Raw genomic sequence first — 17930 nt, forward strand, 5'->3', positions numbered from 1 at the left:
GTATTTATCTTGTAGTAAAAAAAGGGGGTATAAATTGCAAAGTGTGTACACCGTCAAACCACACAGTGTGTGTATTTATGTGTATGGCTTTTCGCAGGCCAGTAGTGGACTGTTGTCTGTATGCGGGGTCCGCTTCGTGGGAGGATCTCTTGGCCCGAGGGAGTTGTGCTTTAAGTATCAAGACATGAAGGAGTTTGTGCGAATCGAAGTCACTGCGGGACCTCCGGTACTGATAAAGCTACTGAATGAGCCGGAGATGGTATGCCACACATTCACAACCCGAACACTGAGCTTCATGGGTGAGAAGAGTTTGACTAAAGCTGGTCTCTTTAGCCTCTCCAGGTCGTGAATGGCCAGGGCTTGGACGCGCCGCTGGTCGTGCTGCTGTGTGACGAATGGGGAAATCCTTCACCAGACCAGCGGATTGCAATCGTGATGAAGACTCTGTTGCCACAGTTGAAGGTACATTTGAGGGAGGAGAGGTCTGTGGATTTATAATGGCAAAAAAAAGACTGTACTTGAAAAGTCCTTTAAAAAAAAAACAACAACTTTAACAGCCATGTGCAGTGTCACTAAACTGTCATAAGATTCTAAATTTGATCGCTTCTCAATAATCAAGTTATTACGAAGTTGACAAGTAGAGTGTTTAACTATTATGAATGATCAAAAACAAATAATTGCATGAAAGTGAAACACATTTCTTAGTTGTGCTCGTCTGCATCATGGTTCCTATTGTGTGTTCTGTAAATCTAAAAAAATTTTTTTCGATTTTACTTGAGAACTAATATCCTACTGTTCAACTGAAGTATTGCTATTATTAATAGTTTTTTGTTTTTCTCTTTTAGATAAAGTCTTCGGTATCATCTCTGTCTGTAGATTCAGAAGGAAAAGCTTACTTCATATTAGAAGCTATAAGTGGTCCAAAGTAAGTACAGACTTAACCCTTTAAAGCCTACTGTATTATCTCTGATACACACATTTCTAAGGCCTCTAAATGGTGCAGCTGATAAACCTGTTGCACACAATCTACTGTCATGCCTTCTGTCGTCTGATTGATGCTTCAGACGTTTTTATCAAGTAAAAATCCTTTTAGTATAATTGCACAAATGTCTAGGTTCAGCCCGTGCTTCACGTGTTTTTTTGTGTGATGTCTTTACTGATTTTTATTAGGGATGCACTGAAATTTTGGGCCAACGGAAATTATCGGCCAAAAAAAAAAAAATGGCATTTTCGGTTTTTGGCCGAAAGAGAAAAATGGCCGAAAATATATGGCAAAGCAAAGTCCGCTCAAATGACGCGCAGACAGGAAATTTCTATGTAGTATACTCGTTCCTGTTTGCAGTAGAGCTGCTGTAGCATGGCAACGCTGGTAAAATGACGCTCCCCTCTCGTGACGCAATGCTCTGCTCACATGTTCTGATAATAATAGCTTTGTAGGACTATACATTATTTGGATAACTAGATAAAAAAGTTCAAGACGAAAAAAAAAAAGTTTAAAGCAGTTGTAAGCCTGAAGTTTGAAAATTTAGATAGATGTGGATGACATGATTCTAGCATGATTAGCATGTTTTTAGCATGATTAGCCTTTTAGTAGCATATTGCAGGCATGATTAGCAAGTTACTAGCATGTCGCTAGCATGTTTGAAGCATGATTGGCATGTTACTAGCATGTTGATAGCAATATTAGCATATGATTAGCATGTTGCTAGCATGACTAGCAAATGATTAGCATGTCGCTAGCATGATTAGCAAGTTGCTAGCATGATTAGCAAGTTACTAGCATGTTGCTAGCATGATTAGCATGCTACTAGCATGTTTCTAGCATGATTAGCATGCTACTAGCATGTTGCTAGCATGGTTTGGATGCTACAAGCATGTTGTTAACATGATTAGCATATGATTAGCATGTCGCTAGCATGATTAGCAAGTTGCTAGCATGATTAGCAAGCGACAATGTCACTAGCATATGTAAGTCAAAGTAAAAAAAAAAAGTTATATCTGATTATGTTGCATTAGAACTGAATGAAAATAATATATTGATATGTATTATTAATATATTTTCTGTCCAATTTTATTGTTTGACTTTCAATTAAAGTGTGGTTATTTTATTGGCTTGTATTTTCTTAAATTCAGTATCTTTAAAATGATTGAGTTATTCTAACAAAATGTATTTAATATTATTTAACAAAATAATAAAAAAACTATTAAAAATCATTTTCGTTCTTTTCAGCCAAGTGCATCCAGAATTTCCGGCCCAGAATTTTCATTTTGGTGCATCCCTAATTTTTATAAAATAAATAACTTTGATATTGTTATTAATATTTCAAGATGAACACTTACTGGACTGAAACAACTTAGGTTTACTTAATTATCAAGAAATCATTTTTAGAAAAATCACGTTCAAATGTGAGTATCAAATACGATCATCAGGCTTTCGAGGAACGTTTATTAGTTCATCTCCTTTACTCATCATTGTATTGCGTTGCATTATATATTTTGAAACTACAGAGCTTTGATCATAAAACTAAGCAAATATCATAACAGGTCTTACTAAGACATATTATTTGGAGATATGACGACTGATATTTACATAATTTTATGCAAGTAGTCGGTTATACTGTTATAAAGATCTTATTGGTTTACATCTCAAGCTTTCAGGATTTCATCTTACGTTTTAGCAATAAATATCAGCATCTGCACCAAATTGCACATTTGTGACCCTGGACCCCAAAACCAGTCTTATTTTTCGAAATTGAGATTTATAAATCAGCTGAAAGCTGAATAAATAAGCTTTCCATTGATGTATAGTTTGTTAGGATCGGACGATATTTGGTCGAGATGCAACTATTTAAAAATCTGGAATCTGAGGGTGCAAAAAAAATCTAAAGTCTTTCATTATCTTTGTCTCTTTCTCTCAATTTCTCTTTCTTTTGTAGAGGGGAGCATCAGCTGGAGTTTTGGGGGTCTTTTAGCAGGAACAGGATTCCTGGGCCTGTAGTAAAACTAAATGTGATTCCTGATCCCAATAAACCCGTTGAACTCTCTATCGAATATGACAGCGCTGCCACCTTATGTGCTGGGGACATTTTCCCAGGTGTGTGTGGAAGCATGAAAGCATAGTACAGGCCTATATCATATTGTAATATTAGTATAGAATAGAGTGCATATCATATTTTCTGGTGTCTGTAGTGTTTACTGTGGTCGTGATGTCTGAGGAAGGCACGCCAGTGAGAACCGTTTGCCCGGCGTACCTCTCGATGCTGCTGTGGAAGGGCACGGCATCAGGCCTCAATCCACCCTCTACCGTGAGTCACCCGATCTGCTCTTTATTGTGACACATTACTCAAACCACAAGAGTGAGTCTCTCAAAATGTGTCGAGATTCATTTCTGAGCCCAGGAACTAATATACTACTAAAAATATATAATACTAAGTCCACTGAAGTAGTAACAATAAAAGTATGCACCTTATTTACTCCCCCTAAGCTGCTAAATATCAAAATACTATTTTATTATTTAGATCACATTTGTGTAAACTTCTCAAGTTCATCATCATTTGTATAAGCAAATAATCCGAAAACCTTTGGAACGTCACTGCAGTAAAAACTATGATTCTGTAAGTTGAAACAGCAGGAGAATATGATGCATTTGTGCCGGATTGCTGCCATAAGAAAGAAAAATGTCTTTTATCAGGTCAAAATCATGTTATGACAATAATGGCCAATAGATGGCTGAATTGTTCTAAGATGCAACCTGCTTTGATTTTATGCTTCGAAATTATACAATTGGATATTTATTTAGCCATAATCCAACTGTGTCAAGGTGTGTGTGTGTGTGTGTGTGTGTGTGTGTGTGTGTGTGGACTCCACCTTTAACTCCTGTTGTGTCCAATAGTAACATTCGGGCCAATCGCACACTGCTAGACAGCTTGAATCTGAAGATCATGGTGAGTTTCAGTCGCTGCTAGAGATGGAGATGATGGTTGCATGTTTACACCACCTGTATCTTTTTTTTATATCTGCTGATTTATTTGCAGCATTCATGTGATGTATTTCTGCACAATGCACTTTTTTTCCTGTCATTTCTGAATTCTCAATAACATTTAGATCAAATACTTTTTCTTACTTTGCAGGACCAATACAGTAACGCTGCTGGTGAGGGTTTAGATGGAAAAGGGATTGTTACAGTTTGCTAGACAGCTTGAATCTGAAGATCATGGTGAGTTTCAGTCGCTGCTAGAGATGGAGATGATGGTTGCATGTTTACACCACCTGTATCTTTTTTTTATATCTGCTGATTTATTTGCTGCATTCATGCTATGTATTTCTGCACAATGCACTTTTTTCCCTGTCATTTCTGAATTCTCAATAACATTTAGATCAAATACTTTGTTTCTTACTTTGCAGGACCAGTACAGTAACGCTGCTGGTGAGGGTTTAGATGGAAAAGTGATTGTTACAGTTAAAGGCACAGGAGACGTGGTGCTTCCTTTGTTTGAGAATGGAGAAACAAGTGTGGCATACAGCCTCACTAACGGGGAGACTCTCATTACTGTGAGTGTTTGCTGTCTTTTGTTGGTGTCAGTGTTATTTTAGTACTATTCATATACAGGATTTATTCATATTTTGAATTAGCTTTTATATTTTATTTTCATTTTTTAACTTAATTTTAAATATAGTAAGTTGATGTGCTTTTGTTTTTTTTAATTGGTTTTCTTTTCTAAAAATAAAGCTGAAAAAGAATAGAAATATTTTTAAAAAGAAAAATGGCAAAAGCATATAAAATTACTAAAGCTACAACTAAATAAAATAAATTAAAGCTAAATAGAAATATTTTATTCAATTAATGAAAATTATCTTTAGTAGTTTTAGTTAACAGTAACAACACTGTTATTGTTGTCAATGTTGATAAATTCAACTTTAGTTCAGCTTCCTTGGGTAATTTGAGGAAATATAAATAAAATATGGTTTAAAACACTGATTTGTTAAAAAAAACATTCATATTAAATTTATTGTGATAATTTTTTTATAATAATATGCACGATATTATCGGAACGTTATCAAAATCGGCCGATAATGGCTTAAAATGCAAATATTGGCATTGCATGAAAAATTATGCCGATATGCCTTACCGATAAGATGAGTGACTCACATGTGCTCAGGGTGTGATAGCGATAAGATCACGCCAGCTGTGTGCTCATTCTTGAAGCAAACATAATGCCCGTCTGGTTAGGCGTTTTATTTACTTAGGGGGCGCTGTTGGCCTACTTGTAATAAAATTAAAGTAAAATACACAAATAACATTAACCCTCTGAGGTCGATTAACGCGGATACGCGTTTTGAGGCATCTTCTCCTGATCACACCGAAAATAACTTAAATTACACTTTCAGTTTTGATCTTACAGATAAGAGCAATACATCAATCGAATCTGTAAAGGGTCTACTTTTATTTGTATACACACATAATAACAACAGAACTTTGTGCATTTATAAAATAAAGAAAACAAACAGGGAGTGCTGTCTGCCGCCTTGGTCTGCGTAATCTTTATTTGGAGACGCGTCATTAAAATGAAGTGTAACTCCGCAAATACTCAACAAAGAGACATGAGGGATATATCCATAGAAAGCTTGACATGTCTACTTTTAAACTAAGCAAGTCTTATCGAAAGCAAATATTCTGTGATAAAGTAATCCATATGAAACCAACGCGATGTCCAGTCTTTCACATCTACCTTCATTATCTCTAATGCGACCACGCCCACGCGCTGAGCGCTATTGATATTATAATCATCCACGTGAAGCGCGCAGCGTGTAAACGCCCACATCACAGCAAGACCTCAAGCTTTACTGTTCGCGTCGCGCTGAGAGGAATAAGACAGAATTCACCTCAAGAAGCTTTGGATTACCTCAGGAAAAAACATGAGTAAGTCTTTTTTATTAACCTACTTGTATTAGTTTTCACATAACTTGTACACATTTTACTAGTTAGACTTTCTCCAAACTATAATTCCTGACTAAATGTATAATCAAGTGAAACATTATGAAGTTTCATTCACAGCATCTAAATGTCACGATGCCAGGATGTTTTTTTATGTTCTATAACAGACAGAAATACGATATAAAAGTAATATGAGTTATAATGTCACTAGCCTAATGTCAGTAAGAATGATTAGTCAAAACTTTACTATGATAGGATCATCTCTGTTCACGAATATAGCCATACATGTTTATAACGATAGTTGTTGGATTGTATAGGCCTACATACAAAGCATGCTTGTGTTTATGAATGTAACTAAGCTTCTGTATATGAAGATCTGCTCTGGTGTAAATATTTTGAATGTGTTATACCCGTGTCTTATGGAGTAATGACGCTGAAATGTTTGAAACTGTTTTAATTTTGGTTTAGGACTGTGGCTGCATCACCGGCATCTTGCACAAGAAAGGCACACGCACGTCGTTCAGTTTTGAGTTCGCTGGAAAATCACACTGAGTAAGTGCACAGTATAGTAATTGTATTATTCCCAGAATATGTGGTAATATTATTTGTGGTTGATAGTGTTAAAATGTTGTTTTTTTTTTTTTTACGGATTATGAAAACTTAAATACGAGGAGCTCTAAAAGATTTTCAGAATTTGTACAACTCTTTTGCTGTAGACAAATGTTAAATATTCAAATAAAATGTTAAGGATTGTTTTATAGTTTTTTATTTTCAAAGCTTTCAGTGTACTCTCATTATAAAAGAACCTTATTGTTTATTTAATTCTCAAAAGAAAGTTTTTGTTAAAAACTAACCAAACTGAAAAATAATTTGTTTATAATCTCTGTCCATGAGAGACTTGTTGTTTCCAAACAAAAGAAAATATATCGCTATCGGCCAAAATGAGTTGAAAAATATCGGCATATCGGATATTGGCAAAATCCAATATCGTGCATCCGTAAATAATATAATTTTTAAAACAACAGGACAGAGAAACTCTTAATTTAGTTTTGCATGTTATAGCTCACATATTGAAGTAATGGACCCCTTTTTTTCAGTTATGTGCGGCATTCAGCAGTTGCACATGCACACAAATGTAAGCTTTTCAGATGAAATACACAACTGCAGAGAAACACGGTTCCAGTTCCAGAGAGATTTGTGCAAGTTAACTGAAAAAAAAATGGCAAAATGGACTGGTGCAAAAAAAAGGTGTGATAAACAGTAGAGCATTGCACTAGCAGTCAATGAGTTAAAAATGCATGAAGATACAAAAAGCTTAAAATATAAAAAAAAAATGCATGAAGATAAAACCATCTTTCAAATGCATAAATATGTAAAATCCTTTCCTTTTTTTATGCATGCTCTTTCTATGGGGTCACCAAAACTGCATTCAAGAGCTCCAGTTTAAATTAAGAACTTGTTATTGTGGGTAAATGGGAGTTATTGTTTGTGTCCTGTAGGATTTGGCACTTTTGGAGAACAGTCCCGGTGTAGATGGAGCCGAGTACATCCTTCAGTTTAATCCTGAGATTCGGCAGACTAGTGTTACCATCGCTGCATACAGCCTGCCTTTCAGATTCTGCAATGGTTAGTCAGCAGACACACACAAACCAATATCAGTTACTTAATGACTGTCACAGTTAACCACAGTTAACCAATCAAATTCAGTCCATATTATGATAAAATTAAAATAAAATCTATACTAAATAAGATAAGAAAGCAACAAAATCCATGTCATAATCAAATCCAGTGTATCATATGTGAAAAGCAATATTTGTTTAATATGTAGTGGAATTATCACAGTTCTATATAGAAAGTAGAAAATATAAGTCTATCCAGCTGTATTTGCATACATACAGTATATGCACATAAAGCGATATATGCTATATAGCAAATCTAAACTGCTTGATTGTTTATATCATTGCAAAACGTCAACTGTTTTATCATCCAGCTCTAATCTGCTAAATGCGACTATAAGTCATGAAGATATTAAGATGTTATAAACAAATACGAGTTGGGCACCTATGAATGTCACTATAGGATCATAATTTTGCGAAAATGAACATTTGCTGAAAATGTTTGTTTCTTCATCAGATTTGGAGAAATGTAGCATTGCATCACTTGTTCACCAATGGATGCTCTGCAGTGAATGGGTGCCGTCAGAATGAGCGTCCAAACAGCTGATAAAAACATCACAATAATCCACAAGTAATCCACACCACTCCAGACCATCAGTTAACATCTTGTGACGATAAAAGCTGTGTGTTTGTGAGAAATAAATCCATCGTTAAGATGTTTTAACTTGAAACCAAATGCGAGTCTATCCATAATATTGCTTTCTCCATTGAAAAAGTAATCTGGTCTGAATCAGGAGAGAAATGTGCACAGATCAAGCACTGTTTACTAGCCAAAACAGCTCTAAAAAAATATGTGGGTGGATTTTGAAGTGAGAGACAGCAGGAGATGAACTATTTCACTGCAGGAAGTGTTATTATGGATTATGGGTATTTTGGATGGAAGCAATGGTTTAAAATTAAAACGCCTTGATGGATTTATTTCTCACAAACATGCAGCTTTTCTCTTCACAAGACATTAACTGATGGACTGGAGTGGCGTGGTTTACTTGTGGATTATTGTGATGTTTTTATCAGCTGTTTGGACTCTCATTCTGACGGCACCCATTCACTGCAGAGGATCCATTGCTGAGCAAGTGATGCAATGCTACATTTCTCCAAATCTGATGAAGAAACAAACTACATCTTTGATGGACTAGAATTTCACCAAACTGTGACTATTCCTTTAAATGCTTACTAAATGCTAAGTGTCTTAATTTGTCAAACTAATATGATATTTATTGTTATTTAGGGAGTGTAATGGGGGTGTACAGCAATCAATTTTTTTATATTTTGATCTCTTTCAGATGTAGAACATCAGAAAGTCATTGTGACTCTCAGTAAGAAGAAAGATCGCCTTTCCCAAACCGTTTTGATATACCGGGACGTCTTTGAAACCAGTAAACAACTGAAATCTGAACTTGAATGTAGGCACTGCGTATTTTATTTTAGTTAGTTAAATATGTGTTTATTTGTTATTCATTTATTTTTGCTCAAGATCATATCTGACTTATATTTGCTTGTGTCTACAGGTCAGGTGCAAGATGCGACTCTCAAACTAAATGAGCTCAAAGCAGAGCTCCAAAAAAGTGGTTTCGACGTCTCCGAACTAACCACGGTGAGTCTATTGCTGTTTGCTCTTTGTAGAAGCATGCATTTAATTCCCGCAATCACATATGTTTTTGTCTCTGTTTGTGTATCTGTCCAGGTATCGGCAATAGACAAAGTTATAAATGGCAAGAAAGCAATTTTGACCAAAATGGAGAATCAGCCTCAGCGTAAATGCAGCATTCCTGACCCTTTCAAAGGCAGCCCAAAGGTTCTGGGAAAGGTGTGCCATTGATTTTTGTATGTATTCGTGTTTGCATCAGGTGATCCAGTCACAAGTCAGATGGGTGAAAGGAGTCTTGGAAATGATTACTGACTAATTGTCATAATTATAACTAACTCATAATTATGACAAGAAGTTTAAATTGACATAAAAGATCGAAATTATGACAAGTCATTATGACATAAGTCAAAGTTATGTCATACTAAGTCATGACAAAGTTGGAATTTACGTAAAAGTCAATTATGAAAAGTCAAAATTGACATCAAGTCTTAATTATGACATTAAGTCATTATGACAAACTCAGTTTTATTTATGACATAAGTAAAAATTATGACATAAATCCTTATGACAAAAGTCAAAACTGATATATAACGTCAATGACGGTCATAATTGACAAAGCTGAAATAATGACAAAAGTCGAAACTATGAAGTAAAACAGCAAAACAAAAAGTAAAATCTAGTTTTAAAGTAAATTATATCATAATTTTGAATTTTTGATTTACCAAATCATATTTTTTTTCTCTTATGTGGCGGAAATAGTCTCCCATACGTGGGTGGCGATGAAGCATGGTTTTCAAGCACTTTATTTAAATGCATACAATCTTGAACCCAATGCAGTTTAATAGTCACTGAACAAGGAATAAAACAACAAAATTATTTGAATATCTTAAATGCATATGACATTTGTTACCCATGTAAAACTTGTAATGAATGTTGTGTTATGAAAAATGGCATGCATCTATCTTGCAGAACATCACATTCATGATGCATAATCCTGTTGGATTTATTAACCAAATAATGAAATCTAAAAATACGGTAATCTGTGAAAGTAGCATGGAGCGAATTAAGCATATAACACAAATATAGAGTTTTGTGCTTAAGGTTTATAGGCAGACTGGGAATGAAGGGGACGTTTATCCAGAAAGGTTGAGAAGCGCTGTGAGAATCCGAGGACTCTTTCGAAGATATTAGTTGATGTGGTGATGATTTTGTATGTGATGATTTGCAGGTGGGTCATCTGGCACAGGTGGAGGATGATGATGCCGCGAAGGTGATCTCTTGGCATATTCTGGGTGACATGGACTGTGTGGTTACTGAAACTACATCTGCTGCCAAGAGAATCTTTGATGATACGCAAGGACGACAACAAGTCATTCCCCTCGAGACGGTCTTCTGGAGACCAAATGACAGGTACTCATGCATGCCGTCTCACATAGCCTTTATTAATATTTTGAATTTGTTTTTATTTTTTCATTTTAATAAAGGTATTAGTAATTTTGTTGTTGTTTTTTTTTAATGTCTATAAAAAATGTGTTTTAGTTATTTTAGTACATCAGGTTACACAAAAGCACAATCTACTGTATCAGGTTGTTATGTTCAAGCACTAAATATAAGGTAGAAGAGAAGAAAATAGTGAAATTACAAGAGAAAATCTACCCAAGTTTCCGGCATGCGTCACCGGAGAGATGTCAGTCACCGGAAGTTATGATGTTTTAATTTAAAAAATGATGAGGTCAAAAAACAGAAACATTTGCGTGGATAAATTCACTCACAATACGATCTGTAACATGCATGAAAATAAATAGGGTGAATTTTAATCTCCTGACGAAATTATGTAACTGCACGTTTGCTGAATGCCTATGATATATGTGATATATGTGTCTTAAGTCGCTGGGGTATATTTGTAGCAATAGCCAAAAATACATTGTATGGGTCAAAATTATTGATTTTTCCTTTATGCCAAAAATCATTAGGATATTAAGTAAAGATCATGTTCCATGAAGATATTTTGTAAATTTCCTACTCTAAATATATCAAAACTTAATTTGATTAGTAATCTGCATTGAAATAGCTGACTTCTGCTCTCAGAATGAATTGTTTTGCACGTTTGTTCAGTTTCATATGTAGTGAAACTTTTTACAGTTACTTTTTTTTCTGAGAGTAGCCTTAAAGGGATAGTTCACCTGAAAATGTAAATCCTGTCATCATTTACTCACCCAAGCCTGTATGAATTTCTTTCTTCTGTTGAGCACAAAAGAAGTCATTGTGAAGAACGCTGGCAAGCAAGCAGTTGCTGGTAACCATTGACTTCTGTAGTAGGGGGATAAAATACTGTGGAAGTCAATGGCTACCAGCAACTGTCTGGTTGCCAGCGTTCTTCACAATATCATCTGGTGTGTTGTCACGCCATCACGTTTTCCTAGCTGCACGTGTCAGAGTTAGACGTTATCACACTAAAGGAATTAACCCTTTAACCAAGTATGTTTATTTTGTTGCAGCTGTATGCTTTTTTCTATGCATGTTTTTTCATGTGTCTTAGGCCTCTGCCTCACATCAGGAATGGCATGTTTCTCTTCCAACCCATTGGTAATCCTGTGTTTGTCAAAGATATACTCATTTTTCCTGAGCACGTAGAAAGCTGCAATAAAGGTAAGCTAAGAGCACAAAATCTCCCAGAAAGTATTTGTGTATTTAATACTGTATCTCTGTTGTGCTTCGGTTGTCAGTTGACACCCAGAATGATTTCTTATTCACGAGTAGGGATGCAACGATTATAGATTTTGTTGGTACGATTATTGTCTGAGGAATAATCACGGTTTTACGATTATTATGCATTTACTCATTTCCCAACATTATAATGTATAAAATCACATGAACACTCTTTAGATATTAAAGTGTTATTTATTGCTGGCTTTTGAAAATAACAAATGGAAATAGATCCCAAAAGTTTTTAATGTTTTCAGTTTGTACCTTCTTTACATTTCTTTTGGACCTGGGGTAGAGAATTTGGAAACATGGTGAAAAAAATATTGTTGGTTTTTACTTATGAATAATACTACAACAGGGATAGTAAATAACAAAGTTACTGAAGTAGCCTAGCTATTATTAATATTAACTTTATTTGTCCCACAGGGGAAACTGTTACTAATGATGGAAATAAACTGAAATATTGTAATCAACTGTCATCCATACGTATTCATTTTAATAATCTTTATAATAATTCATATGATTTTACATGTGGCCTGAGAAAATCATGCCTATTATTTTGGTTTGTGAGATCGGAGATCGCGCTGCGCACGTCTACAAACATTCAGGAGGACACAAACTTCTTGAGAATGCTGCCCTGTGACTTTTATTAATAAAATAGATTAATAGCCTACTGGAGAGACGCACAGACGCAGGTAGGCTAATCCACACAGGCAACTGTTACCTCTCTCTCTAATAATTAATTCAAGTAGCTAAATGTTATAATTAATTCATTCAAATAAATGTGATCTTACCGCACTATTTCATCTCTTTCTGATCTGAAGCGGGCAGAATGCTGCACTAACGAGTTGTAGCTTCGCGTCAGGTGGTTCTTATCTTCACGTCGTGCATTAAAATCGTTCAATGTACAGCAAGCCGTGCATTATCCCTTATGTATTTGCTCTTTAGCAGCAGTTTTTTACAGCAATATTTATATGACACCCTGGTCATTCTTGGTGTACCCAAAATGGTCCCACACTATCGACAGGCATTTCTCTGGTGGAAATAAAGCTTCGCTATTTGGTCCCGCTGTCAGTTCATCTAATGCATGTAGTAGCCTCCGTGCCTCTGATAAGCACGTCATTTTAAGCTGGTGCACCGCTAGTGTAACTTTTTTTGTTTTGCGCAAGCTGCTACAGTGTAACAGAAACACTCGGTTTAGCGGAACCTTTACGATTAATTAACCGTGACGTTTTAAAGCGCGGTTAATCGCGAAACCGGTTAATCGCTGCATCCCTATTCACGAGTTATTATTAGTTGGTTTAGCCTATTTAACACAATATATTATTCTTTTCTTTTTAATTATGAAAATTATTTAATTTACTACCTAATGTAACAATTTAAAACTCAATTCTGTTATTTATAATACAGGGATTCTGTGGGTTCTTAAAAAGTCTTAAATTTAGTTGTATCAAATTTAAGGCCATACAAAGTCTTAAATTGTATAAGAAAGTCTTAATTATGATTTCAGGTGGTCTTAAATTTGGGAACGGTAAGACAAGAATTGAGATACGGCTTAATGTGACGATTAAACTTCAGAAGGCTATGATTTGATTAAATAAACACGAGTGCTGCCGTTCCGAAAGCGCCTCCTGCTGGCAGAGAATGAATTTGCATTTTTCAATAAGTCTGGCTGCTGTTTCTGTTCAGACCAGTGTGAAAATCAACCCATTTTACGCCGCAAACACATGCCAATGCATTATAAAAATGTTATTAGTTTTTGCTTAAAACAAGGAAAAATATCTCCCAATGGGGCAAGAAAAATAATCTTGTTTTGCCTATGAATTAAGATTATTTTTATTATCCCATTGGCAGATATTTTTTCTTGTTTTAAGCAAAACGTAACAAAAATTTGATTTTTTTTCTTCAGAAAACGAGACTTATTATTATAAGTCATTTAGCTTCTTAAGTAAATGCATCCTGATTCAAGAATGTTTAGATTTAGATTGATCCTAGAAAACAAGACAAAAGCACTAAGTAAATTTATATATTTTTTTTTTTGCAGTGTAATTGTTTAAATTAATATAATTGATACTTTTGACTCATCCCTTTTCTTAAATATGGTTTAATGGCTGAAATGTGAAGTTTACCATTTTATAAAACTTTTTGTTTTTGTGAAAACTTGTAAATCATGATTTTTACAGTTTAGTATGTTACCATAGACATTGCTCTCCCCCGCTCATATGATATTCATTTTATTTGTGCAGGTGTTAAAAAGGTCTTAAAGTCTTAAATTTGGTTTTAAAAATCCTGCAGGTACCCTGTAATCAATTATTTGGCGTTTACAGCTGTCATATCCCGCGATGATTTTTTTGAGCATATCGCCCAGTATTCAAATGAGCTAATGGTGTGTGTGTTGGTGTGTGTTTGCGTGCGTGCATGCATGTGTGCGTGTGTGTGTGTCTGTGTGCATATGTGTCCGTGTGCGTGTGTGTCTGTGTGTGTGTGTGTTTTGGATTTAAAAATCATCTGGCATGAAACATGCATGAAACATTTTGCAGCCTGCGGATGTTGGCAGTGCATGAGTATGATCAGGGCAAACATTGAAACTACAAGAGGGACTGACGTGTTCTGACTCTTTTTCAGTTTTTGCAAGTCTTCTTGGAGACACCATACTAATTGATGACTTGGATTCTGCTAATGATTATCGTCGGGGGGTAAGACACTGATTGTATGTCTTCGTGATGAAGAAATTTCAAAAATTATTTTTTTTTCCTCCATCATGCATGAACTGGTAAGTTGATGGGCTATTTTGCTTCCATAACATCTCTTATTTCAGACTAATGGAAAGAAAGCATCCAAAATACACATTCAAGTGTTTATTAAACTTCATCTATTTCCATCTGTATATTTCATTTATAATGCACAGGGATGCAAACTTGTCACCTTTCGGCGAAATTCGCCGTTTTAAATTCAAAATGGGTAATTTGTGTGATTCGTGTAGATCCAGTGAGTGCGTGTCTTTTTCACCCAAGATGAGTTTGCATCCCTGATGCATATCTTTAAAGGCTGTTTTTTTTTCTCCACTTAAGTAACACTTACATACACCAGAATTTGTTTTATTACTCTATATTCTGAAGGTTTTTACAGAGGGGTCATTTGTTTGATTATATATTTAACGCCTAGAACGTGATTTTTTTTTTTTTTGTTCTGTCTTTTTGACTGTATTTTCAGATTTATGGAGTGATAAAAAGAGATATCCCAAATCCCCTCTATAAAAACCTTTAATACAGTATGTAAACAAAATGCCTGCAAAACCTGGCTTAGTTGGAAAATAGTGCATGTTTAATTAGGTATTGCATCATTTGGATACTTTTCCGAAAACTTACAAAATAAAAAAATCTTGTTGAACTGTGATTAATCAAATGGGGAGATACTGTGATATCGATTTGTTAATTTTTACCCTATCCACTTGTGGTGTCTTGCCTTAAAAACACTTAATGTGAGCTTCCTAAGAACACTATGTGTCTTTTCATACTCATGGCTGGAAACTGTCTTGTATTTGGTTGTGTGTGTGCAGAGTTACTGCAGCAGTGTCGTGTTGCAATGCAGAAGGCCTCTGACGTCCGGTCTGATTATAACAGTCATTTGGAGCACCTGCAGAGTCCTGAGATGAAACAGAAACAACAAGAGCTCCAGCAGCAAGAGCAAGAGTTAAGAGATCTTGAGGGATCTCTCGGTATGTGTTTCCGTCAGTGTTGCTTTCTGAATGCAAAACCGGACTTTTGATGATTGGCACAAAGTTCTGACAGATCTGTTTGCTTAGTCATTATGGGGTACAAAGTACATTAAAAGTGTGAGAGGTATGCATGAGGTTTAAGTGTGAAAAAAGTATTTTAGCATAAGGCTGCAGCATAAAAAACGTGAATGTTTTCTTGCAAGTTTGCGTTCTTTTATGCTATTGATGCTTTGATGGTTGGATTTCAAAATATGTTGAAACGCAATTTGTAATGCAGCTCATAAATGCGTTGCATTGTGCATTGCAACAGGTGTTAACGTACTGTAAATAGCCTTCTTTTACATTAAATTCTCCTTAACTGCTCTCTTAATAAAACTGAGAATATTTTGTATTCACAAAAATATTTCTCAAGAAACGTTTTTCTTAGAGCACAAGAAACAGAGCAGAACAGATCAAGACAGGCTATTTAAAATACACAACACATTAAAAAACAAAACTCACGTCAAGCCAGTTGCAACTTAAGTAGTGTATGTGCTTACGATTATTACGTAGCCTGCAGGCAGCGCAAAAAGACGGTCTTTGAGGTGTTTTTCATTCAGTTGATCATCAAATCATTGCAAGAACCCCCATATAATCAGATAAAACACCACACTTAAGGAAATATTTGAGGACTTAAGACTCTTTCAAGAATTGCACATTCTTCAGCCGTCTATGCACGTCTATGCAAATGCTGACAGGGATTGAAATGTGTGTGTGATTGTGTGTTTGCAGCCAGAACTCCTGAGCAAATGTACGCTGCAAGAGTGAAACGAGGACTTGAGCCGGAAACGCCCGAGCCCTCAGTCCCTGCTAAAAGAGCCCGCCGCAAAACACGCAAACTGGGTACATCAGAAGTCCTCTGACGTCTTTGCTATTAATTCGTTTGTTTCTGCCTCGTCTGTTGCCTTTTCACTGACATTAATAGCCTGTTGTTTTGTTTCTGCAGATTCATTGAAGTAACGCAAGCTGACAGCTGATGCAATGTTTTTTTTGTGAGTTTATCCAGAGTGCCAAAGATTGTTCCATATTTTATGTTCTTTGCAAATCTTTTTTTTTTTTTTTTTACTTTTCACTCGTTACAGACTTCTCTGATTTAAGCAGAAAGCAAAAAAAGTTTAATAATTGGACTGTGTCCATAATATATTTTGTATCTTTAAGAAAAAGAAAAAAAAATGTTTTTACGCTTATACCAAGTCTGGTCTTCTTTCTTTTTATGCAACAAAACTTAAAGCAATCACATGCTCACCGAAATCCTATTCAGATGGGTTTGTTTTCCTGACACTTGTCTATTAAGTCCTGTGCATACTTTGGTTTTTGCACACAATGCTGTGTAGCGGATGCATACAGCTTAAACTAGCATTTCAACACGTACTCCGTTAAAACATATGCTTTTAAAACACTGTGGTGATGTAATAACTGATTTTTGTAAGTTCTCGTCACCCAGGTTCCCTCCACAATAACTCGATACGATTTGTCCATCGGCTTTTGGAGGATTGCAGAAAATAAGCTCTGTGACCGCAAACGTTTATGACGCTCGCACGTTTTGTTCACCATAATAATCTTCACAACTTTCAGAAATTTTTAAGCTTAAATACAATAACCAGATATAAAAAGCTAAGCATTTTCAGTCTTTATTTAAAAGCTTTTCCCCTGGAATTTTGAGTTAGAATAGTTTGCAAGAGCGCGATTGTAAACACAATGAGGCTGTGAGTGCGACCAATGAGAAGATGAGTTTACATGTTCGGTGTGATCGTGTTTAATGTCCTGACAACTTCTGTAGTCCCATTTAGACACAAGTAAAAGCTTTAATAAAATCACAAGGTGGTATTACTAATGTATTTTATGTTGTAGAATAAAACATGAAAATATTGTGCGCTTATAGACCTTATTTCAGGCATTTAAACAAAACTCCAATTTAACAAAAAACCCACTGACTTAAAGGGTTAGTTCACCCAAAAATGAAAATTAGGCTGTGTTTTACTCACCCCCGAGGCATCCTAGGTGTATATGACTTTCTTCTTTCAGACGAATCTAGTCGGAGTTATATAAAAACCTGTCTTTGATCTTTCAAGCTGTTTCATGGCACTCAGCGGGTGTTGCATGCCTCCGTCCAAAAGAACTTAAATAAAAAGCGCCCATCCATAAAAAAAAGTGTCTCACACGGCTCCGGGGAGTGAACAAAGGCCTTCTGTAGCGAATCGATGCGTTTTTGTAAGAAAAATATCCATATTCAAAACATAATAACTGAGTGTCATGAAACAGCTTGAA

General features: G+C 35.5%; 1 protein-coding gene across 1 annotated transcript in view; it reads left to right on the forward strand.

Annotated features, from left to right (window-relative positions):
• The window catches only part of smchd1 (structural maintenance of chromosomes flexible hinge domain containing 1), a 54131-nt gene extending 36604 nt beyond the window's left edge, over positions 1–17527 (forward strand). Inside the window, exons 30-46 of the mRNA XM_016243958.1 lie at positions 98–259; positions 334–462; positions 846–925; positions 2937–3094; positions 3190–3305; positions 3858–3944; positions 4405–4551; positions 7435–7561; positions 8895–9014; positions 9120–9205; positions 9296–9418; positions 10428–10609; positions 11739–11848; positions 14531–14601; positions 15392–15623; positions 16395–16505; positions 16609–17527. Coding sequence (XP_016099444.1) covers positions 98–259; positions 334–462; positions 846–925; positions 2937–3094; positions 3190–3305; positions 3858–3944; positions 4405–4551; positions 7435–7561; positions 8895–9014; positions 9120–9205; positions 9296–9418; positions 10428–10609; positions 11739–11848; positions 14531–14601; positions 15392–15623; positions 16395–16505; positions 16609–16622 — 2055 coding nt within the window. The 3' untranslated portion in view covers positions 16623–17527. The remainder of the gene's footprint in view (positions 1–97; positions 260–333; positions 463–845; positions 926–2936; positions 3095–3189; positions 3306–3857; positions 3945–4404; positions 4552–7434; positions 7562–8894; positions 9015–9119; positions 9206–9295; positions 9419–10427; positions 10610–11738; positions 11849–14530; positions 14602–15391; positions 15624–16394; positions 16506–16608) is intronic.
• The last annotated feature ends 403 nt before the right edge of the window (positions 17528–17930 follow it).

Source organism: Sinocyclocheilus grahami, unplaced genomic scaffold (genome assembly GCF_001515645.1).
Source record: "Sinocyclocheilus grahami isolate Dianchi unplaced genomic scaffold, SAMN03320097.WGS_v1.1 scaffold706.1, whole genome shotgun sequence".
In the NCBI taxonomy this organism is placed as follows: Eukaryota; Metazoa; Chordata; class Actinopteri; order Cypriniformes; family Cyprinidae; genus Sinocyclocheilus; species Sinocyclocheilus grahami.